The following is a 24957-nucleotide window of genomic DNA, read 5'->3' as shown; positions in this document are numbered from 1 at the left end:
TGTGTAGATGGTAATTTTCTAGTGTTTGGTAGAGGTGGGAGCATAAAAGATCAGTGAGTAGAGTAAGACCCCTGTTAAGCATAGAGTGCCACTGCCCAGGCATCTGCTTAGGAAACATCATTTCCTTGTGACACTGTTCCGCTTTCCTCAAGTTTTATAAACAAAAGAGGATTGGTGCGAGTGAGGACACCAGTGAAAAATGAACAAATTTGTATTTGATGTATAGAGTGAGAAAAATGTGTTTTCTTACATATGGGAATCTTGAAAAGTGGATTGGGAACTTAGTGATAGAGGCTGGAAGAATATTAAAAGTAAGAAAAGGAAAATCTGAAGTGAGCGTGGACTACTGATGGCATACTAACATTTTTTATCTGAAGAAGAAACACATCGGCCATCTGATTAGTTAAGAACACAAGTAGAGTGGACATTCCTAAATTTTTGTTCAAATGTTCTATGTTGGATAACTTTTCAAAACTTGTTGAAACATAATAAATACACAAAAGGATACACGTACTCTCAGTGAATATTCATAAACCTTTGTAGCCAGTGTGCTGGGTAATTAAAAAAAAAAGCAATAATTTGAGAGTAAGACTTTAAAATAAAGCCCTTGCTTGATGTTACAGCACTTTCTCTATCATCAGTGACTATCACTGCTAATTAACCATTTTGTCTTAATTTCACTTCTCCCTCATTACTTATTATCAGACTGCCTGCATTAATTCTTCTCTTAATCTGAGAACCTTTTCATTGCATTCAGTATCCAAATTGCTTATTGGATCAGTTTAACATACAAGTCTAACATTTTTCCAAGCTTGTGTTGTCAGTATTCACCATTTGCGAGACTTTCTTTCCAGACAGAAAATAAATTTCATTCATGTCTTTTTCCCTTTTGTTTAAAATATGTTTGAGGATACATCATACAACTCATGCATTTGAAGTGCACAATTTAGTGGGCTTTAGTATATTACCAAATTTTCAAAATTGTGGTTACATATATATATAAAACAAAATTTATCATTTTAACCATTTTTAAATGTATAGTTCACTGGCATTAATTACATTCACAGTGTTGCTCAGCCATCACTGCTATTTCCAGAACTCTTTCATCATCCCAAACAGCAACTCTGTCACCAGTAAGCAAGTAACTCCACATTCTCCCTTTCCCTCAGCCCTTGGTAACCTCTAATTTACTTTGTATCCCTCTGAATTTGCCTATTGTAGATATTTCGTACAAATTGAATCACACAATATTTGGCTTTTGTGTCTGGCATATTTCACTTAAAATAGTATCTTAAAGGTTCATCCATGTTGTTGCCTGTATTGGAACTTCATTCCTTTTTTTGGCTGAATAATATTTCATTGTATGGGTATATGACATTTTGCTCATTCATCTTTTGATGGACACTTGAGTTTCTACTTTTTGGTTATTGTGATTAATGGGAATACAAGTATTTGTAAGAGTTCTTTTCCTCAGTTTTCTTGGGTATATATCTAAGAGTGGAATTTCTGGTTCATAGAGTAATTCTATGTTTAGCTTTTTCAGGAACCACCAAACTATATTCCATAATGGCTGCACCATTTTGTATTCCCACTGGCAATGTACGAGGATTCTAGTTTCTCCACATACTTGCCAAAATTTGTTATTTTCTGTGTTTTTTAAAAAAATTATAGCCATTGTAGTAACTGTGAAGTGTTATCTCCTTGTAGTTTTGATTTGTATTTATGTTATGACTTATTAAAAATTATATCTAGAATTTATTTAAATCAGATATAGTAAGACATGCAGACATGAATTGTCACGAAGGAAGAAGTTTATACTCACAGATCCCTAGAAACAGAAGTGTGTGATACAAGGTTGATGAGTAGGCAGTGGGGAGAGGAGGGAAGGGAAGAGTATGGCGCAGAGCTTAGATTGGGGTTTTCACAGGACGGCAAGGCAGGGCAGAGTAAACAGTCTGGGATTGGCTAGTTTGTAGTAATTGGAGCTTTGATTTGTAGGGGTGGTCTCTAGATGTCTGATTCCTGGCCCTGGGGTGATTTGGGTAGGGGGAATATTGGCTTGGTGTATGAGAGTTTGATAAAGAAGACTTGTTAGGTGTTTGATCTCTGGATTGATTGTTTTCTGTATCAGAGGTACACCTGCAAAAAAAAGCCACTTGCTATCTCTGGGAACTAGCCCTGGGATGGGGTAGTCTCTCCAGGATCAAGGCTCCAAATGCCAGAGCATCAATGATACAGAAAATAAGAAAATATAGTCAGTACACTAATGATGTTGAGTATCTTTTCATGTGGTTATTGACCACTTGTATATTTTCTTTGGGAAAATATCTATTCAAGTGGTTTGCCCAATTTTTAATTGGATTTTTGTCCTTTTGTTGTTGAGTTGTAAGAATTTTTAAATATATTCTGGATATTAAGTCCTAATCAGATGAATGTTTTCCAGTTATTTTGTCTGTAGGTTGTCTTTTCACTTTTGATAATGTCCTTTGATGCAGAAAAGTTTTTAATTTTGATGAAGTCCAATTAATCTATTTTTTTTCTTTGGTTTCTTGTGCTTTTGGTTTCATGTTTAAGAACCCATTGCTACTTAGCATCACACAGCCTGTAAGATGCCCAACACTATTATGGAGCAATTTGAAAAATATGTGTCAGAAACTTAAGTGCCATTTGACCCATTAATTCTAATTTTTTTTTTTTTTTTGTATGCGGGCCTCTCACTGTTGTGGCCTCTCCCATTGCGCAGCACAGGCTCCGGATGCGCAGGCTTAGCGGCCATGGCTCACGGGCCCAGCCGCTCCACGGCATGTGGGATCCTCCCGGACCGGGGCACGAACCCGTGTCCCCTGCATCGACAGGCGGACTCTCAACCATTGCGCCACCAGGGAAGCCCCATTAATTCTAATTTTAATTATTATTTTTTATAGACAGTGTTAACTGTGGAAAAGACTACTTGCACAAAACATATATATTAAGGAGTAATTTATAGAGGCAAATGTTTGGAAATAGTGTTCAAAATAGTTTAAAAAAAATCCACTGCCAAATTCAGTGTCATGAAGATTCACCTCATGTGTTCTTCTAAGAGTTTTATGGTTTAGTTCTTATGTAAGCTATTGATCCATTTTGAGTTAATATTTGTGTATGGTGTAAGATAGAGGTCCAGTTTATTCTTTTGCATGTAGAAATCCAGTTGTCCCAGCAACATCTGTTGAAGTGACTATTCTTTCCCTATTAAATGGCCTGGCACCCATTTTGAAAATCAGTTGGCCATAGATATATGGGTTTATTTCTGAACTCAGTTCTGTTCCATTGGTTTATACATATGAGTGTCTGTCTCTGTGTCAGTACTATAATGTTTTGTTTACTGTAGCTTTAGTAGTAAGTTTGGCAGTAAAGGAAATTTGAGTCCTCTTACATTGTTCTCTTTCAGGATTGTTTTGGCAGTTCAGGGGGTGCAATTCATTATGAATTTGAGGATTGACTTTTTCCGTGTCTGTTTTCATAGGGATTGAATTGAATGTGTAGATTGCTTTGGGCAGTATTGACATCCTGACTACTGTTTTTCTATCCTTTAACGCCAGATGTCTTTCCATTTATTTAGGTCTAATTTCTTCCAGCAATGTTTTGTAATTTTCAGTGGAGAGTCTTACAGCTCCTTGGTTAAATTTATTCCCATATATTTTATTGTTTCAGATGCTATTTGAGATGCAGTTGCTTTCTTTCTTTCTTTTTTTTTTTTTTTTTTGTGGTACGCGAGCCTCTTACTGTCCACTGTGCCACCTGGGAAGCCCTGCAGTTGCTTTCTTAATTTCCTTTTTCGCTTGTTCATTGTTGGTGTAAAGAAACAGAGCAGATTCTTGTGTGTTAATCTCATACTCTGTAATTTAGTTGGATTAATTTGTTAGCACTAATAGCTTTCTTGTAGAATCTTTGATTGCTTCTATATATAGGATCATTTCATCTGCAAATAGAGATAGTTCTACTTCTACCTTTCCAATTTGAATTATTTTTATTTCTTGTTTAATTGCTCTGGTAGAATTTAAGGTACAGTGTTGAATAACAGTGGTGAAACCAGGCATTCTTGTATCATTCCTGATCTAAGGGGGAAAGATTTTTAGTCATTTACCATTGTGTATAATGATAACTGTGGGTTTTTCACACATGCCCTTTTTCATGTTGAGGAACCAATAATTTTAGCACTCATTTTTGTTAAACAATTTTATTTTTAATTCAAATGTATTATTGAATTTTTCAGATGAAAGTGGTGGTACTCAGGAGTATCAGAGCTTTCAAACTTAATACGATTGAGGAAAAAAAAATCACTCTTGTTAAAATTGGTGACTTATGCTAGAGTTCAGGTTTGAGGGAAAAGAATAATATATATACAAAATACTGGAAATAACTGTTAAAGACTACTTCAAAGATAAAGAGGGATTACAGATTTCACATATACTTATTATATGTATGTGTATATAGGTTTCCTTCTGTATTTGAACATACCCCATTTCTAGGTGAAGAACCAGCTACCTTAGGACACATCTTGATAACAGATACACGGAATAGATCAAGATAAAGCACAGATGCTCACAGATACAGTTCAAAACTGTGGTGACCTGCCTAAACAAAATGAGTCACAAAGAGGTGTACACCAAGACACATCATAATTAAAATGGTAAAAGCTAAGCATAAAGAGAGAATTCTAAAGACAGCAAGAGAAAAACAGAGTCATAAGGTAATAGATACCCCTTAAAGCTGTCAGCTGATTTCTCTGCCAGAACTTTGCTGACCAGAAGGCTGTCGAATTACATATTCAAAGTGCCGAAAGGGAAAATCTGTTGTCATTATACTTTTGTCAAAGCCCATAGAATATTCAACACCAAGAATGAACCCTAATGGTTCTGATGGACTTTGGGTGATAACGTGTCAATGCAAGCTCAGCAACCATAATAAATATATCTCTCTGGTTTGGGGCGTTGCTAAAAAAAACAAAAACAAACAAACAAAAAACTGAGGTGACCTGATGCTGAGATGCTGAGTGTAGTTGCTGGGGAAGGAGCTTGGCGGTGCTACTCTTGCTGTTTGGGGTACGCACTACCTCTATAACAGCTTGCTGCAAACAAATGCTGAACTCTGTTTTCACCTTTTTTCATAGAAGTGAAAATCTCCTTTGGATTTTTTTTTCAGTTAGCGAAAACAAGTACTAATAAAGTAGGTCTTTTGTAAAAGTGAAGTGGCAGAAAGTAGCGTTTTTGAAAGTGGGGATACCTGTATATGTATGTGTGTATATATGTATGTGTGTGTGTGTGTGTATATATATATATATATATGAATATGGCAAATTCATACATTTTACATACTTTTTAAAGGTTCCCCAGTGTTAGTCTCTTCACCCTCCTCTACCATGCACCAGAATGATTGATATTTAGCTTTTGAATATTAGATTTTTACTTTACAGGAATGATTGTGGATGAGTAAAGAGTACTTCCTGTGAATACAGAGCTGTGCCAAAAAGTTATTTATAGTGGCACTCAACATTACATTGCTGTTCTTTTGAAGATTTGATGTTATTTAATTATAAAAGTTATTAGAACACAATCTTATATAAAGTTATAGGGCGTAATGTCTCCTTTTGGATGTAAGCAATCGTTTTTTTCCCAATAATAATCTAAGTGGCATCAGAGGCAGTCAGATTTCAAGTAGAGAGTAGTGTAGAAGTGCTTTTGTTCCCTTGCCCCAAGGAGACACTGCTTTTCTGCTGCCCAAATAGCAGCCTTAAAACCAACCAGGGGGCTTCCCTGGTGGTGCAGTGGTTGAGAGTAAGCCTGCCGATGCAGGGGACATGGGTTCGTGCCCCGGTCCGGGAAGATCCCACATGCCGCGCAGCGGCTGGGCCTGTGAGCCATGGCCGCTGAGCCTGCGCGTCTGGAGCCTGTGATCCGCAACGCGAGAGGCGACAACAGTGAGAGGCCCGCGTACCGCAAAAAAAAAAACAACCAACTTCCTATCTAAGTTTGGGAGAAGGAAGCGTTTTGGGGATTTGTACAGGTGGATGTGGAAGAAAGCAGTTGAGAACCATTGACATACAGACATAAATCCTAGATACAACCCTAGGGTTGATTGATTTAAAATTACTTTCTTTTCATCGGAAAAGTGTGTATTTGATACTTCCACTGTCCTTGCAGGGAAGCGATGGGAAATGAAGTAAGGAACAGTCATTTATCTATAACAGTGATATAATAGATTACAAGTAGCCTCAATGACTATAATTTTACTTGTAAAAATATTTTAAAAGATATTTTATAGTACTAGTTTTGCTTTCATGTCCTTGCAGATTTACAGTATGACGTTGAGATTGTCTGCCTTATTTGAAGAAAAAATGAAGAAAATCTCTTCTGATTTTAAGATTGGTCAAAAATTCAGTGAAAAACTTCGAAGAAGCCAGAGGTTCAAGAGACGGCAAAATTGTAACCGTGTCAATCAGTCTAACAAAAGTATCAGGTAAATTGGTTATTGCAGTCTTTGTGTGCAGTTTTTAAAAATTTCAGGTTGTGATACTTCTTTGATTTTATTAAGCTAAAAATTCTTAATCATTTTACAGTATATTCACTAAAGAATAGTCATTGTTTTTTATGGCTTGAAAGCATTCTCTGCATATAGAGCTGTTGCATTAATTTTTAATTATATACATTTGTAAGCATTTAATGAAAAGCATCAACTAAATCTTACTAAGGATTATTCAAAATATTTCTTGTCTTTTGCATAAGAATTTTTGTTTTTAATGCAGAGGATAAAATGATTACTGTGTATGGCTATTGAGCATTTGATCGTGTAAGGGAAAATGCCAGTTAGATGTAATGCACTCTATTTTCACTGGGGATTAGTTGTAGAGAAGAAATATAAAATGAAGGATTTATTCTCTTTATAGTAAATTAATATTAATTTATATTTTGCCATTTATGACTATGTAGCTTACATTACTATCAAATTTATAGATATTTTGACATGTAGAAATAGGGAAATTGAGTTTTCCAGTGTTTAGTTTGTTTTCATGTACTTTTTTTTTTATAAATTTATTTTATTTATTTATTTTTGGCTGCATTGGGTCTTTGTTGCTGCACGTGGGCTTCCTCTAGTGTGGCGATCGGGGGCTACTCTTGGTTGTGGTGCGCAGGCTTCTCACTGTGGTGGCTTCTCTTGTTGCGGAGCACGGGCTCTAGGCGCGCGGGCTTCAGTAGTTGCAGCACACAGGCCCAGGAGTTGTGGTTCGTGGGCTCTAGAGCACAGGCTCAGTAGTTGTGGCTCACAGGCTTAGTTGCTTCATGGTATGTGGGATCTTCCCGGACCAGGGATCAAACCCACGTCCCCTGCATTGGCAGGCAGATTCTCAACCACTGCGCCACCAGGGAAACCCATCATGTACATTTTGAATGTGCACTATACCCTTGATGGATTTCCTCATGGTTGTTCTTGGGATTACACCATGCATCTCAATTGAAAACAATCTACTTCAGGTTAATACTATTTAATTCCCATAGATATAGGAATTCTGTTCTAGTTTAGCTCCCTTCCCCTTCTTATTTGTGCTGTTACTGTCATACAGTTTATATCTTTATAGGTTGTTTTATGAAGTTGTCTTTTAAATCAGATAAGAATAAACAAATTACTTATACTGTTATTTATATTTACTTATGTAATTATCTTTCCCAGTGGTCTTTATTTCTTTTTATAGATTTGAGTTACCCTCTGGTGTCCTTTCTTTTCAACCTGAAGTCCTTTAATATTTCTTGTAAGGCAGACATGCGAGCAGTGAATTCCCTTAATCTTTGTTTATCTGGGAATGTCTTAATTTCACTTTTATTATTTAAAACTAGTTTAGTTGGCAGTGTTTTTCTTTTAGCACTTTGAATATGTCATCTTACTGCCTGCTGACCTCCAGTGTTTCTGATGAGAAGTCAGCTATTAATCTTACTGAGGTTCCCTTCCTTGTGCATATGGAGTTTTCTCTTGGTGCTTTCAAGGTTTTCTTTTTGTCTTCATCTTGCAAATGACTGTAGGTGTGGATTTCTTTCCATTTATCCTTATTGAAATTTGTCCAGCTTTGTGGATGTATAATGTTTTTCATCAGATTTGGGTGGTTTTCAGCCATTATTTCTTCAGATACTTTGTTCTGCTCCTTTTGTCTCCTTTGGGGCTCCCATATGTTGGTATGTTTAATGGTCTCCCAAAGGTCTCTGAGGCCTTCTGCATTTTTTTTCTTCATAAAGGATAGGATAAAAAGGAAAAGTTTTCACTCTTGAGCTACTATCACCTTGTCTACTGTTAAAAATCAAGTTTATGGGCTTCCCTGGTTGCGCTGTGGTTGAGAGTCCGCCTGCCAATGCAGGGGACACGGGTTCGTGCCCCGGTCTGGGAAGATCCCACATGCCGCGGAGCGGCTGGGCCTGTGGGCCATAGCCACTGAGCCTGTGCGTCCAGAGCCTATGCTCTGCAATGGGAGAGACCACAACAGTGAGAGGCCCGCGTACCGCAAAAATAAATAAATAAATATGTATATACTTATGATAAGTATATAAGCATATAATTATTTCTTTTTGTATTACCCTCCAGCTGATATTAATGGAAGTTAAAATTTTGACATAACAAGTTTGAGTTTTCCTTTTTTTATTTTTATTTTTTAATAAAAGGAGGAAACCAAGATGTTACGTTTTACAGTCATTTGTCCCCCTCCCATTTGTAGCTGACAGATTGGATTTAACACATGGAAACTGAAAGACTACTTGTCTTTAAACATGGTCTGTTTACATTTGGAAACTTGAATTTTCTTGATTATGATAAACAATAACTGCTTAAAAGAACTGTGTTTTTTAAAAATTGAAGTATAGTTGATTAATTGTGGTTATCTTTAAGCTCCTAAAAGCTCCTTTGTCTTTTTGTTTTAAAGGAAAACAAAACCAAATCCTTTTGTTTTAAAGGATTATCTTTAAAAAACATGAATATTACTCAGATCTGTAATTTAAACCCAAAGATTGTCTTATCTTAAACTTCCACTGTTTTTCACCATAATCCATGGCTCAGGGGCCAATTTTGGTGAATTGGCCCTTAGATGTAAACAGATTGGTCTCAGAAAAAAACTAGCTTGTTCTCTTTTTTGCCTCTCTGTTCTTTCTCTTCAGGTTTTGTCAATTTCTCCTAATTTTATACTGTCTTTAGGAATATATAAATAGGAGCCTAGAGGGAATGTTGTCATATTGAGACTCAAATTTGTAATATGGGCAGTTCCTTGGTGGCCAAGTGGTTAGGATTCCAGGCTTTCACTTGTGTGGCCTGGGTTCAGTCCCTGGTCAGGGAACTGAGAATCCCGCAAGCCGTGGTGCAGCCAAAAATCAATCAGTCAGTCAAAATCACATCACATCACAAGCTCTATTGCAGATATAACTTTAAAAAAATTTGTAATATGAATGAATGCCTGTATTACATAAATGTTGGCTCCTCTTAGCATTTAATCCAAAGAATCTAAGGTATTCAGCATGATTTTCTGTAATTCTGTTACTTGGATCATTTGTTCATTACTCAAATTTGGAATAAAATGATGTCAAGTTTAAAGAGAACAGTAATCCATGCTAGAATAAGATGTTAATAATGAATATTTTAATGTCTTGATCATAAAGTTATTCTCAGGTTAAGTAATAATACACTTTATTTAGGCATCCTCTGTTTTGTTAAATATTGTTTTATTTTTTCTTTGACCAGAAATATCAAGCAGAAGCGCTTAAAATCTCAGGCAAAAGTAATTCCTGAGTTGGTAGGTTCTCCTGTCCAGTCTACCTCAAGTAGGGCAGCTTATTCTACAAGCCACAAGACAAGTGCTAGTGTCTCTTCGGGTGTTACTTCTGGTGATTCTTCAGATTCAGCGGCATCATCAGAAAGAATGAGGAGAAATACACCTGTCACTCTAACAAATGGTTCTACATTATCTGGTGAGAAATGGAATGTTATATATTCACCTGTTGAGCACTCACGTTTGTAACATTGGTAGTTACTGTGAGTTTAGAGGAGAGAATAAAGAAGTAAGACATGACCTTGACATTCAAGGAACTTAAATTTAACAGAAGAGATTTAAGTAATACATGGAATAATTAGATTATATTTGATAAATACTGTTTTTGCAAGTGGTGCAGCCACATTTTAAGCAAATTTGAATCATTCAGGTTTTAAATAATGTGATATAAGTACCACTGTTTGTGCAAAATTTGACATTTAAAAATTTCTTTAAATTAAAAAAAGGACTTGGTAATCATGTAAGTTTAAAGCTGATGACCTAGTAAATTCTAAACTGTTTATTTTATTACTATTTGGTGGTATAACTGTAGCTGACGCTGACCCTTTGTTAGCATTGTGCGAATGAGGCCATGGTGTGTACATACTTGCATATTGCTCTGAGTGATTTTGGTGACTTGTGATGATGGTATAATGATAACTGTTGTGATTTAAAATAGTAGGATCAAACAGGTAAAATGCAGCCAAATTTTAGAGACTGGCAAGTCTTGCAGAAAAGTTTGGATTACTTAATAGGGTCTCTTGTTGTGAAGGAATCACATGACGAATTCTGTTTCAGGAAGATTAATCAGTTTGGCAGTGATATGTGGGGAAGGAGAAGAATCTGGAAACATAGTCAACATGATGGGAAGTGGGATACAGTAGGAGCAGGCAGAGTGGGCAAACTGCAGAGCAATTTCAAAGGAAGGAACACGATTTGGTGACTGATACCCCTCTAACAGCCACTCTGTTCTTTGACGTATAGTTGGGTTGTAATATGGAGCAGAATTTTGTCTTTCAACAGTATGTTCCCACTCATTTTGATGCAATATTTATTTTGTGAAAGGCATGCAAGAACTGAGCCTGGATGAAGGAGCAGGAAATTTGGTTTCCTATCTTGTGCCTACACTTGTGCATATACTCATTAAGTATTATGGTGGGGGGAAATGACCTGTACTATTTAAATTATTCATCTCACACCTTTTCTACCTTTTTTGTGTGTGTGTGTGTTGAAATGCTCTTTCTTGAGCTTGGAAGCCTGTATGGTACAACTATGCTGTTAGGAAGGGCTACTAGAAAGAGACCTGAAAGCCTACTGAAATACTGGACTTGAAATGATTGTCTTTTCTATAGGAAATACCTGTCTCATAACAGAAGGAAGAAGATAGTGGAGCTAATTAAATTTTTAATGAAAGCTTGTTTATAAAATATATAAATTGTATTTTCTGAATCCAAACCAGTATTCACATGTTACTTTCAGAAATAAGAGAACAAACTTGATTTCAGATGCTGATTATGTACCTTTTAATACCAAAATGTTATCAGCTATTCTTTGGAACGGTTTTAAAAAATATACTCTCCTCTTCAGAGTATTTTAAGAATCTGCTTTTAGTCTATTGTTACAAAATAACTGCTTGTGTGTAAAGATAGGAGAATATATGTAATGAACTGTTGATGCTTCATTTTTCTTAGAAAGTGAAATGGAAGATTCCTTAGGTACCTCTTCATCATCTTCAGCTTCAAATAGTTCAGAGGAAAGCAAAGAGAGTTCAAGAGCTCGTGAATCCTCCTTACGTAGTGGGCTGGCCAGGAGCAGGATGACCAGAACCAGAGCCGCTAAAAGAAAAACTGGTGAGAAGAGGCTCAGTGGTACTTTGGAGAAATGTATATCAAGAGAATTCAAAAGCTAAATATTGGATGGTTTATTTATTTATTTACTTAAAAAAATTTTTTTTTTAATTTAAATTTTTATTTATTTTTTGACTGCATTGGGTCTTTGTTGCTGCACGTGGGCTTTCTCTAGTTTTGGCGAGTGGGGGCTACTCTTCGTTGCGGTGCATGGGCTTCTCATTGCGGTGGCTTCTCTTGTTGCAGGGAGCACGGGCTCTAGGCGTGCAGGCTTCAGTATATGCGGCGCTTGGGCTCAGCAGTTGCGGCACACGGGCTCTAGAGCGCAGGCTTGGTAGTTGTGGCGCACGGGCTTAGTTGCTCTGCGGCATGTGGGATCTTCCTGGACCAGGGATCGAACCCGTGTCGCCTGCATTGGCCGGTGGATTCTTAACCACTGCACCACCAGGCAAGTCCTGGATGGTTTACTGACTTAACGCATCTGCACATGATTACATGTCCTTCAGGCTTTTTTTTTTCTTGAGGTATAATCGACATATAACATTATATTAATTTCAGGTGTACAATGTAATGATTTGACATTTGTGTACTTTACAGAATGGTTACTTTGCGTCACCATACATAGTCACAAAATTTTCTTTTTTCTTGTGATGAGGACTTTTAAGATTTAGTCTTAGCAACTTTCAAATATGCAATACAGTATTATTAACGATACTTGCCATGCTGTACATTATATCTTCATAACTTATTTATTTTATAACTGGAAGTTTGTACCTTTTGACTCCATTCACCCATTTCACTCACTCCCTATGCACCCTACCCTCAGGCAACCACCAGTCTGTTCTCTGTATCTATGAGCTTGTTTTTTGTTTTGTTTTTGTAGATTCCACATATAAGTGAGATCATAGGGTATTTGTCTTTCTCTGTCTGACTTACTTCACTTAGCATAATACCCTCAAGGTCCATCTGTGTTGTCGCACATGGCAAGAGTCCATTCTTTTTTATGGCTGGGAAGTATTCGTGTGGGTGTGTACCTTTTTTATCCATTCATCCATTATCGAACACTTAGGTTGTTTCCGTATCTTGGCTATTGTGAATAATGCTGCAGTGAGCATGGGGGTGCACATATATTTTCACATTCATGTTTTTGTTTTCTTTGGATAAATAGCCAGAAGTGGAATTGTTGGATCATATAATATTTCTATTTGTAATTTTTTGAGGAACCTCGATACTGTTTTCTATAGTGGCTGCACCAATTTACTTTCCCACCAGCCGTGCACAGGGGCTCCCTCTCCTTCACATCCTCACCAACACTTGTTATTTCTTGTCTTTCTGATGATAGCTATTCTAAAAGGTGTGAAATGATATCTCACTGTGGTTTTGATTTGCATTTCCCTAATGATCAGTGATGTTGAGCATCTTTTCATGTGCTTGTTGGACATCTGTATGCCTCTTATGGAAAAATGCCTCTTCAGATTCTCTGCTCATTTTTAAATTGGATTGTTTGTTTTTTTGCTATTGAGTTGTATGAGTTCTGGATATTAACCCCTGATTAGGTATATGATTTGCAAATATCTTCTCCCATTCAGTATGTTGCCATTTCATTTTGTTGATGATTTCCTTTGCTTTTTAGTTTGATGTAGTCTTGTTTATTTTTGCTTTTGTTGCTTTTGCTTTTGGAGTCAGATCTAAAAAATCATTGCCAAGAATGATGTCAAGGATTTTTCTACCCATGTTTTCTTCTAGTAGTATGATTTCAGGTCTTACATTCTTTAATCCACTTTGAGTTAATTTTTGTGTATGGTATAAGATAGTAGTCTAGTTTCATTCTTTTGCATGTGGCTGTCTAGTTTCCCAACACCATTTATTGAAAAGACTGTCCCTTACCATTTTTATATTCTTGGCTCCTTTGTCGTAAATTATCTGACCATATATGCATGGGTTTATTTCTGGACTCTCTGTTCTGTCCTTTAAACTTTTTAAATTTAGAAAGGTAAACTTGTTTTGGCATTAAAAAAATAAGGAACATCAGTACTAAAATGAAGTCATTTAAAAATGTTGAAATAAGGAAGACCTCTCTAATTTTACTGTTACTTTATTTTTAGGTCCAGTTTCTTTAGAAAATGGATGTGGTAGAAGAGCCACTAGAAAGAGAGTCTATTTAAGTGACTCTGATAACAATTTTTTGGAGACTGGTGAAAGTCTAAAAGCCAGAGCTGGAAGTAACCGAAAAGTGCTACGAAAGTGTGCTGCTGTGGCTGCCAATAAGATAAAGTTAATGAGTGACGTAGAGGAGAATTCTAGCTCTGAAAGTGTCTGTTCTGGCCGTAAGCTGCCTCACCGCAATGCTTCTGCTGTAGCTAGAAAAAAGTTATTACATAATTCTGAGGATGACCAGAGCTTAAAGTCAGAACTTGAAGAAGAGGAGCTAAAAGATCAAAATCAACCATCACCATTGTCCAGTTCTCATGCTGCCCAGAATACTGAAAATGGAGATTCAGAGTCAGAAAGTGATTTGCGGGTAGCCCGGAAAAATTGGCATGCTAATGGTTACAAGTCCCAAACTGCAGCAACTTCTAAAACAAAATTTCTTAAGATAGAGTCTTCTGAGGAAGACTCTCAAAGTCATGATTCAGATAATGGACGTAACAGAACTGCTGGCCCATCAACATCTTCGCAGAAACCTAAGGCAGAAAGCATCTCAGAGGAAGAGGAGGAAGCAAATTCTGAACCAAGAAAATATGGTGGTAGGAGGTACAACACAGGTCGCAAGAATGCTGCTTTCCTTAAAAAAGCAAAAATCTTCAGTGATTCAGAGGACTCTGAATCTGAAGCAGAAGATGGAGAAGACGGTAGATGTCATAAAATGGAAATTAACCCGAGTTCAGGGAATGTGAAGTGTGAACCTATTGCTGGGTCCCAGTGTTTTTCAGATCATGTATCTGAAACTGATCTGGATTCAGATGATGACAAGAAAACAAAAGAAAAACCAAACAATTTTATGAAAGGTAATTCAAAACGTTTAACCTTGGTTCACTGATTTTTCTCACTGTCTTTTTTTTTTTATAGCATACATGTCTTTTCCCCCCATAAAACTTTTCTTTGCCACCTGTTTAGTTTTGCTTATGTAACAGGAAGCCTTGGCCATAGCTGTTTGTTTTCTCTTTTTGTCTTTTTTTTTTTTGCGGTACGCGGGCCTCTCACTGTTGCGGCCTCTCCCGTTGCGGAGCACAGGCTCCGGACGCGCAGGCTCAGCGGCCATGGCTCACAGGCCCAGCCGCTCTGCGGCATGTGGGATCTTCCCGGACCAGGGCACGAACCCATGTCCCCTGCATCGGCAGGCGGACTCCCAACCACTGCGCCACCAGGGAAGCCTCATAGCTGTTTTTAATAGAGATTTCAGTTCTTATAATGGAATGGGGATATTGTATTGGCTGTGGGCTTAAGAAAAGCAGAGGCTGGCACATTTATAAGCTGTTGGTGATAATAGTTTGAGGAGAGGAAAGAAAAGGGTTGAAAGGAATGTGATAAGTAATAATAATAATAGCAGGGGCTTCCCTGGTGGCGCAGTGGTTGAGAGTCCGCCTGCCGATGCAGGGGACACGGGTTCGTGCCCCGGTCTGGGAGGACCCCACATGCCGCGGAGCGGCTGGGCCCGTGAGCCATGGCCGCTGAGCCTGCGCGTCCGGAGCCTGTGCTCCGCAACGGGAGAGGCCACAACAGTGAGAGGCCCGCGTACTGCAAAACAAAAAAACAAACAAAAATAATAATAGCAGCTAAGAACAGTTACCAAGTTACCAAGCTATTTCTTATCAGGAAGTTTTTCTAAGTGCTTTACATTTATTTATGAACCAGTTTAGTCTTCATATCTTTTATGAGATAAGTACTATTATTATTATTATGTCCATTTTACTGATAATAACTCTGGAGCATGGAGAATTTAGATAACTTTCTGAATTAAGATTGTCCTGGTAAATGGAGATTGAAAAGTATTAAAGAGCAAGAGGCATCTAAAGCTAAGACTAACTGTAGTGTGTGATGGAACCTGTGAAGTTAAGAAGTTTCAGGGAGGCTGAGAGTGATGAGTTTGCATACTTTAGTGCAGTGATGAAGAGAGTGCAGTTTGTATTCATGTAAATAAAACACTCTAGTGTCAGGTGCTTTGTGTATATAGACAGAAAGGCATGGGATGTTATTGATGGGAGTATGTTATAGTTGTGGCTGGTGCTGAGGCTGAAAAAGTCACTGTTCTAAAGTAGTAAAAGCCCAACCCATTCACCGCCACCCTCTTTCCAAGTTAGAAAGAATCTCGGACTTCAGTTGTTTAAAATGTTGAACATTTAATTCCTTTAGACTTAATCTTCTATTAAAGATTAAAAGAGTACTCTTTAATTTTTAGACTCTGCATCACAAGACCATGGACAAAGCAGAAAAGTTGCCAGGAAAAGGGTCTGTTCCAGTGACTCAGACAGCAATTCGAAGGTGGTTAAGAAAGCATCAAAAGCCAAAACGGGTCTCCTAAGAGTTCCTCGAAGATGTGCCACTACCGCTGCTACTAGGATCAAGCTAATGAGTGATGTGGAAGACGTCGGTTTAGAAAATGTGTGTACTAGAAGCAAAAAGGGAAGGAAAAAGTCCCTCCATTTTGCATGTACCACAGCTAAGAAGGTAGTGAGTGATTCTGAGGGAGATGTAAACTGTGACGTGCCAAACGAACAATATGGCTGTGAAGGGAAGCCACCTGAAGCCGACTCAGACGGTAGTACAAAAAGTATTAATCAGTCTTTAAATGAAGACTCAGACTCTGAAGGTATGTTGAATTCAAGACACAAGAACAGGCATACCAGTAGTCACAAAACAAATGTTGCACCTTCTAAAACAAAGAATTCCTTGATTGGGTCTTCGGAGGAAGATTCAAAAAGCCATATTCCAGGGAACGAGACTGGTAGAAAATGTTCTTCTGAGTCAACTCCGGTGCAAAAGGCTACTGCAGAGAATAACTTTGAAGAGGAACTGAATTATGGGCTACGCAGGTGGAATGGCAGAAGACTCAGGACCTATGGGAAGGCTCCTTTCAGTAAGACGAAAGTGATGCGGGATTCGCAGGAAGCAGCCGAGATGGCAGAAATGAAAAGGAAGAGACTGCATCCTGAATTGGAAAATGTGAAAGCTTCTGAAACAACAGGGAGCTCAAAGTGTGGACCTGACACTAGTCCCAAATCTGATTCAGATTTGGGGTCTGCCACTGAATCAGATGCTGACTTTACTGATGATACAAAAACCAAAAAGAGGAAAATGAAAGGAAAAGCAAAAGTAGTTAGAAAAGGTAAAACTTTTACAGCTAACGTATCTAAAACCGTGAGACGACAAAGACAAAGCAAACGTCCTAGGTTAAACGTGGATGATAATGACTGGGAGGATGTGGACTATGCAAAATCTAAAAGAGTTCTTCGGCGTTCAAAAATAAAGACGAGAAATCAGGGTAGGAGGACCGTGAGATACCATGATGGGGATGACGATAGAAGCTTAGAAAATGTGTTAGATTTTGATGATTGCACCTTATGACCTTGAGGGAAAACCAGTTCATTTAAAGAGGGAATGGACTGGAATTTATAGTGAAAGCTGGCTGTTGAAATTATTTTTTGTCCTACAATTCAGGGAATATATTTATATTTTTCTATGAAAAGTTATGAATGTGACTAAATCATGACTGTTATTTTTATTTGCACTTGCTTGCCTTTGTAGCAGCATTCAGCACAGGTGCCAAAATATGCTTCATTTTGGGGGCAGATCTACTTTGACAGTATTTACATATAGCAAGAGTTTGAAATACGTTAAACACTAGACATTCTGGTTATCAAAACCAATGAGCATTACTTTCATGGTAGCAATTGTCATACAGTTATTTTCAGAATTCGTCAAGAGGTGGTAGTTTCTAATCCCAGTCCTATTGTAGTATGAATTTCATGTGACCTTTGTTTACAGATTCTTCATAAATATTCTGTGCATACTGACATAACAATTGTGGGAGGGGTAACCATGATTAGTAGGCAAGGTACCTACCACTTTTTTCTTTCCCTGGCTACTTGAGTAGAATGCATTATACCAGATTGGTCATTTTCATTGAAATGGTTTCCAATTTTTGTTTCAAAGCCCTGTTGGGTCTTTCTCTTTTTCTTTATTTTTAAGGAAAATATCATCCATTATATTTTATAAACTTGAATTTATAAAGTGCTGGTAAATTATTATTTTTTTTAACGTTTGTGCATTATAAACCTCTAAGGCCAGACCATAGTACTAGCATTTTCTTTTAAATTGTGCACTAACAAAATGCTATATAATTTGTCTTTCCAAGATCTCCTGGTTTCCATGTACGGAATTTAACCAAAATCTTGGTCTTCCATAGTCTTACTCTGTGAAATAGAGGAGTTTGTGTGCCTTAGATTTAGATAAAGTGTGTTCTTTAATAGAGTGTACAGGGCTAAAAGAGTAAATTATGTGTAATTTCCCCCCATCTCTTGAAATTGTAGAGTTGATTTTTGTTAAGAGTGCAATCACAAATCTCATTTATATAGGAAAATAGTTAAATGTCATTCTCCATCTCTTTTAGTCTACTGCTGCCATGTGCAATCCCAAGCATTCTTTGCTGGTGCAACTAAGTATCTTTATTAGTGACCTCTAGTTTAAATCTAAGAAACTGTCATGTGTTGTTGGAAAATAATTTTGAAATCCACTTAAAGCGTAACTTTTACATCATCAAATACCATAGTACACTTATTTTCGAGCCAAATATTTTTACTTGATAGGTTGTGCTACTCCAAACAGTATAGGTGGCCATTCCTAGCTTGTTTGTGCCTGAAGATGGACTTGATTCAAGTGGTTTACATATTTCGTAGCTAAAGGGGTATGTTACAGTACTCCCACCCTTTGTTATTTATTGGCCCTAACTGTGTTTGGTTTCAGACAAAATCAACCCTTTTCTCCTGTGTATCCTTAAGGTGGCAGATAAGGAAAAGCATCAGACTCTGGTATCAGTGTTAGAGTGTTCTTAAGTGTTGCTACTTTTTAGTTATCTTTTCCAGTTGACATGGTAGAAGGTACTTTCTCTTTCTACTCTGGTATAAGGGGAAGGATGTTCTTAGACATTACCAACTGAGGTAGGTGGTATACCTACCTCTCCTTTGGTTGTTGAGAGAGCTATCACCACTTCAAAACTATGATGCTTTTCTTTTCAAAGCTCGTGTTAACTGTATTGTTAACAGATTGAGTCAGGGTAATTGTCCTTGACTACTGACCTGAAAAAAATTAATGGCATGCTCTTCCTTAATTTTAAGAAATGGTGATAGATGTCGTATCCATTAATTTATTTTAACTCTTCTTAAGCTTCTCTGTTTTATATCTATTCTCAGGGTTATAACTCCATGTTTACCATCACCTGGAAAAAGGTACCAAAAAAATCCATAAATAAATATGGAATATATTCATAAATACATCAGTTCTTTTGGTAAAATGATACTTTGACCATTTAGGCTTCATCAATAGAACTAGTCTTATCTTTTGGACTGAATTAACTGAATTGATTGGCTGGTCAACCGTTCATAATTGTTCATTTTGTCCAAAATGGTTAGGCCTTTGTGTGTAGAAGCAGTATTTTGGTTTCATCTGAAAAACAAACAAACAAACCCCCCCAAAAATTGGCCTGGTGACTTTGAAAGCATGGTTGACAATGGTAGCTTCTCAAGTTCTGAAGTAAAACTAAGGGATTATAGAAAGAATCATTTTTATGGGTTTTTTTGGTCACGGTGCTATTCCTAAGGTTAACTTTGAATATGTGACACACACTGCTAAGTACCTTTAAGGAAAATTAATAAATAATTAATAGTTCAAAATGTTTACATTGAGCACTAGAACATGTTTGACTTTTTTTCTACTTTATGTGAAATGAGCAGGGATTTAATGCACAGATGTACTTTAATATGTTTGGGATCAGTTTGTATTTTTCTTGTGAAAAAAGACAAAAGGTTACAAAGTGAATGTGAACTGATCCAGAAGTAAGTGCTATAGCTTTCAGTTGCACTTGAAGTAACTTAATGATGTATATGAAAAAAAGACTACTGTGGTTGTTTATGTCCAAAGTCCTATGATTTTATTCATTTATGGTTAAAAAAAAAAGGTTTGAGGTGTATTTAGATTTGATTTTTGATTCCTTTGAAAGACTAATTTTACCAAGCATATTAAGACAAAAAGATTTCAGACGTTAAAAAAAAAAGGTGAGGTTTAAAAAAGCTTTTTTTCCCCCACTCCTGCTTATTTAAAAAGGGTATACTGACAATGTGTAGTAACTTCTGAATAAAAGGAAAAGTTTATCCCATTTTCAGATAATTCCTAGGGTAATCATTCTCCCTTTATTTTAGGGATTAAACCCTTTGTCAATTTAGTAATCCTTGAAAGAATGATAAAGCATTTATTTACTCACAGCTTCTAAGTTACAACAAAAAAGTTTCTTCTAGATAGTTAAGAGTTGTACCTAAAAAATAAATTAGTTTTATAATAAGAGAATGGGGGGAAATAACTTACGTTTTAGGAAAAGGCTCTTCAAAACCTAGAAGTGCAAATGGGAAAAGGAGACGTAAACCAATAAACATGCCATCTGAAGGTAACTACTGTCCAAAAATAAGACACGTCACTGAATCCTTCACACTCCATTGCTTGATGACTTCTTAAGTAAAAATTGTTATTTAGAGTAATGTTGGGTCCGTACTGTGTTCCCTGTCCCTCTTCCAGCCTTTTTTTCTTTAGAATAATCAGAACACAGAATTTATTAACTTCACTGTATGGTATTAAAAACTAAAATGAAAGGATTTTATTAATCTCTCCTGTCAGTACAAATTGAATTTGTGTTACCTGAAGAAAATGAGAGGTTGGTATATCAGTAGATTGCAAGAACATTGTTAAAGGTGCATACAATATTTTTGGTTTTCCTTTCTACTCAGTTGTACTCGTTTTTTTGAGTAATATTTAAATGGCTAGAAAAGGTTTTTTTGCCTGCCTTTTTAGAGCTGAAATGCCATCTCCACTCTTTTCATTGATACTAAGTCAATATATTTACTTTATCAGGTATCTTGTGGTTGTCGTCAAATCCTTTAGTACGTACATTGTATAGAAATTATAGTTCACTTATTCTAGTATGATGGAGTTTAACAAAGCACCTTCATTGTAGAAGAACTTTCCGCCTGTTAATTATTTAAGTTATATCTCTCAACTTCTGCTGTGGGTATCAGGGAATAATAAAGCAGAAACCCTAAGAAATTTGCAACCTAACAGAATAAGACTGTCTCTTATTCTAGTATTCGGAAACACACATACCAGCTCAAATATATTTGTCAAAGCTAGGGAGAAAATGGAGCATTGTGGAAGAATCTAGTCCAACTTGATTTGTAAATGCTAATCCTACTTATAGCTCAAATTGTGAATTTAATGGAAAGAACTGAAGTGTGAAAAGTATAATGGTGAGGGCTGTGTTGTGTTTTCTCACATTTTAAGAAAAGTTTTTATAGCTGTTTCTTAAAATTATATATGTTGCCTAAGGATACATGGGAATTCTCAAAGTTAAGAGAAATTTTTACCAATCACTCATAATCTGCCAGACTGGTTCCTAATATGTTGTTAATTTGGTAGAAGAATATCAAGACTCTTACTTGGTATCTCTTCAAAGATTGCCTTTATGGATTTGATGGAGGGAGGAGGGGCGGGGGCACTCACAGCATTTGAGTCCTACAGATTTGCAGGCTCTATCTTTGGCAGCATGCAAGTCGCTACAGACTATTTGTCAAGACCGATCATTTCATTGAATTTAATTATCAGTGCTACAGCATATTGTCTGGTCACACTTTAGTTTTTACATTAATTTTAAGGTAAGTTTTATCATTTATTAAAATCTTTAATGGGAATTAGGACTGTAAAGAGAAAGAGGCATTCTGAAATTGAAATGAGATCGCACAGACTATGTGGACTGCAGCAGCCAGCCCTACTTACTGTTGGTTCCACAAGGAAAATTATATAGAAATCATTACCTTTTTCGATCAGTGGTTAAATGTTAAAGGAATCTTTAATTTTTAATAGGTTGAAGTTGATTTCCTAAGTTTTGATCCACCCTTAGTCCTTGGACTGTATGGACATATTCAGTTCATCTGTAAAATTCTACCATTTTAGTGGAGCTTGTCAGAAAGGCACATCTTTAATTTTTCACTCCCACATGAGAGCTCTACTTTAACTTTTTCTAAATTAGCTCGTTACCACGACTGAGTCAGCATTGTCACCTAGGAACCAATTTTTTAGACAACTGAAGTAGTAGAGTATAATAAATTTAAGTCATCATAATTATAAGCAAAGGCTTTTTTTTTAAACTACTACGAGCCTTCTAGCTGGTTAAGTCTGTGAGGTCTGCAACATCCAGTCAATTTCCATTGCAGCTCATCTTTACCTCTTGTCTTAAGCAACTCTCCAGCCTTTATTCATTTGTGATTTCTTCTCATGCAGGCAGAATGCAGGGCTACAGTTCGTTGTGAGCCAGGGGAAACTGGAGGGAGTCAGATGTTCTTGCAAAGGGGCTGCCGTTGGACTGTGTGGCCCTGCTGCTTTTCATTCGTAACTAATAAAGTAGATGGAAAAGCCAGTATTTACTTCTGATATCTTCTTATCCTGCCTATGTTAGTCTGAAATGATGTTAAGATCTCTCTGAAAAAATTCATTAAGCAGATAAATGTGAGATCCCTGAATTCATACTTCATATAGTCTTTATCAGATTTTTAGAAAAAAAGTTGCAGTAGCCATCACAACTCTTGTGAGAATCATTATATGACTGTTACCAATTAATTGCTCCTAGAGATGAAAGAAAACTAGAGTCAGATTAGCTGTAGATGCAAAACAAAATAAGGTTCTATGTACCCATCATTGAATGAATTAAAGACTTAAGTTCATGTGTTCAACCACAGAAGTGACCAAACTAGCAGAGAACAGCTCTTGGTTACAGAATTATTTCTGACAATCCCTTGACCTGACACTGCCATACTACAGACATTGACTTCTCAGTGTTACCAACTCCCCCTAGAAAAATGTTAAACCCAGCGAGTTACAGAAAACACTATTCTGTAGCCCTTCTCTAAAGAGACTTTCAGTTTATGGGATCTTCTGGAAATTTACGCTGTAAGGAATATCAGTAGTAAATGCTATTTGCTTCCTGAGTTTTGGTCATTTCACTGCCTATCAATGAAGGAGAGAATGAAGAAAGGACATCTCATATCTGCTCTGATAAGAGGCTTGCAGGACAGAGGTTATGACTTGCAACTAAAATGTTTCCCCTTTATAGGGATTTGATTTATCCACCAATCACAGTGACCGATAATGTCTGTACTTAAAGTATATGAAATAGGCTAGCATATTTTCATTTTGATTCAGACATTCTTTTATATTTTTCCAGTATCAAATTTGTTTCTAATACTCCCAATTGAAATGCTGATAAGATTAAAATTGTTTATGCTTCTGTAGCAGTGATATGAAGTTTATTTTGGATTTAGGAATACAATTTTGTATCATGAAGTATCATAATTGGAATATGAATGATCCTTAAAATACAGAAACTAGAGATTGCTGCTCTGAATCAGAACTGTAATGTCTATATCTAGGTTTCTATTCACTACAGACTATATTAGAATACATAGTGATCTCTGAGTTATAATTTAAAGTGGTCATCTAGGTAAACTGTGATGAGGCACTATTAAAGATGTAAATTTTCACTCTACTAGTGAAGTTTTTACCATACCCAAATAGGGAATCATTTACAGAAAAGCAACAATGCCTCTAGCACTCAGTGACTGTTCCAACACCTGTGGCTGACCCAAGACCATCTAGGACAGTAGGACTTTGGGGATTATACTGATCTGTTAGTAGTAAATGACACGATCACAGATGTATTTTTAGAGCAGTATCCTCCAAAAATTTTAAGCTTGTACCCTAATACATAAATTGGACTTCTCTCTAACCCTGAATTATCCTGTATATATTTCTAAAAACTGTTTGTGATTTTCTCAAGGACAATAAAACACTTTATAATTTACTAAGTTCTCAGTAATAAAATTAACACTGACTTACATGTATCTATTATTATATTTTAAAAAGTTCACCACTGTCATTCTTCTGTCTTCCTCAGATTGTTTTTATGAAATTCCCATTTTATGGTCTAAGTCTTCAGAGATAACAGCTTTATCAAGTTGAAGTTGTTTATACAGTATAACTTATTCCTGTATTCTCTCCCCTCTGGACATAGTTCATATTTCCTTAAAGCATTTTTAAAAGGCTAATTATAGTTTCTTCTGTAGAATCTTAACTTTTCCCTTATTTTGGATTACAAATGTCTTAAGAGTTGGTATTACTAGGTTCCTAAGTTGTCAGTATAAGTACTTTCATCACTACATTAAAAAGGAATTTAAAAAAAATAAAAAGGAATTAGTTAATGCAATTTAAATCATTTTGTCCCACAGAAAATTTTAGTGTAATAGGATTTTATCTATACCATTCAACTGGATATGTTGTTGGGAATGAACCAATTGCCTTTTTTTTTTTTTTGCGGTCGCTGTTGTGGCCTCTCCCGTTGCGGAGCACAGGCTCCGGACGCGCAGGCTCAGCGGCCATGGCTCACAGGCCCAGCCGCTCCGCGGCATGTGGGATCCTCCCGGAAGGGGCACGAACCCGTGTCCCCTGCATCGGCAGGCGGACTCCCAACCACTGCGCCACTAGGGACGCCCCAATTGTCTATTTTTAATATTTTTTTCAACATGCAAATGGATGCAGTTTGTTGACTGATAATAGCATATCCTTATCTTACCATAAAGTACAAATTTCACCTTAATTTTGCCATATATTTTTAAAAACATCTGTTGTAGCACATTTATATTCTAGCATTTGCTTAACATTGATTTAATGTGCTAAAGATTCACTTTGAATCCAGGGTTGGTTTGCTGAGACAGTAGTTTATAATTTAAAAACATTGTTTGAAGTGGTAAAGATACCACTTTAAGCCAGTCCTCCTTTCACTCCCCAATTTCATGTGCAGGGGACTCCACAGAGCCCAACGAAGGGTGTGTGTGTGTGGGGGGGGGTGGACCTGCTGCATGGAGCCCCGCCCTGCTGAGTAGCTCAGCCTGCTAAAATGCCATTTTTGCAATGCCGTGGGACTTATACTGAGCACATCATGTCTTTAGAAATAGAGTTTCACTGGAAAAACAAATAGAAGACTGA

At 36.8% G+C, this 24957-nt stretch overlaps 1 protein-coding gene across 1 annotated transcript in view; it reads left to right on the top strand.

The window, feature by feature from the left end:
* The window catches only part of BRWD1 (bromodomain and WD repeat domain containing 1), a 121524-nt gene extending 97714 nt beyond the window's left edge, over nt 1-23810 (top strand). The window contains exons 37-41 of the mRNA XM_060150945.1: nt 6329-6495; nt 9748-9974; nt 11506-11664; nt 13767-14669; nt 16061-23810. Coding sequence (XP_060006928.1) covers nt 6329-6495; nt 9748-9974; nt 11506-11664; nt 13767-14669; nt 16061-17226 — 2622 coding nt within the window. The 3' untranslated portion in view covers nt 17227-23810. The remainder of the gene's footprint in view (nt 1-6328; nt 6496-9747; nt 9975-11505; nt 11665-13766; nt 14670-16060) is intronic.
* The last annotated feature ends 1147 nt before the right edge of the window (nt 23811-24957 follow it).

This window comes from Lagenorhynchus albirostris, chromosome 5 (genome assembly GCF_949774975.1).
Source record: "Lagenorhynchus albirostris chromosome 5, mLagAlb1.1, whole genome shotgun sequence".
Taxonomy (NCBI): domain Eukaryota; kingdom Metazoa; phylum Chordata; class Mammalia; order Artiodactyla; family Delphinidae; genus Lagenorhynchus; species Lagenorhynchus albirostris.
The sequence above is the reverse complement of the archived record's forward strand: the minus strand, read 5'-3'. Positions and strand labels throughout refer to the sequence as shown.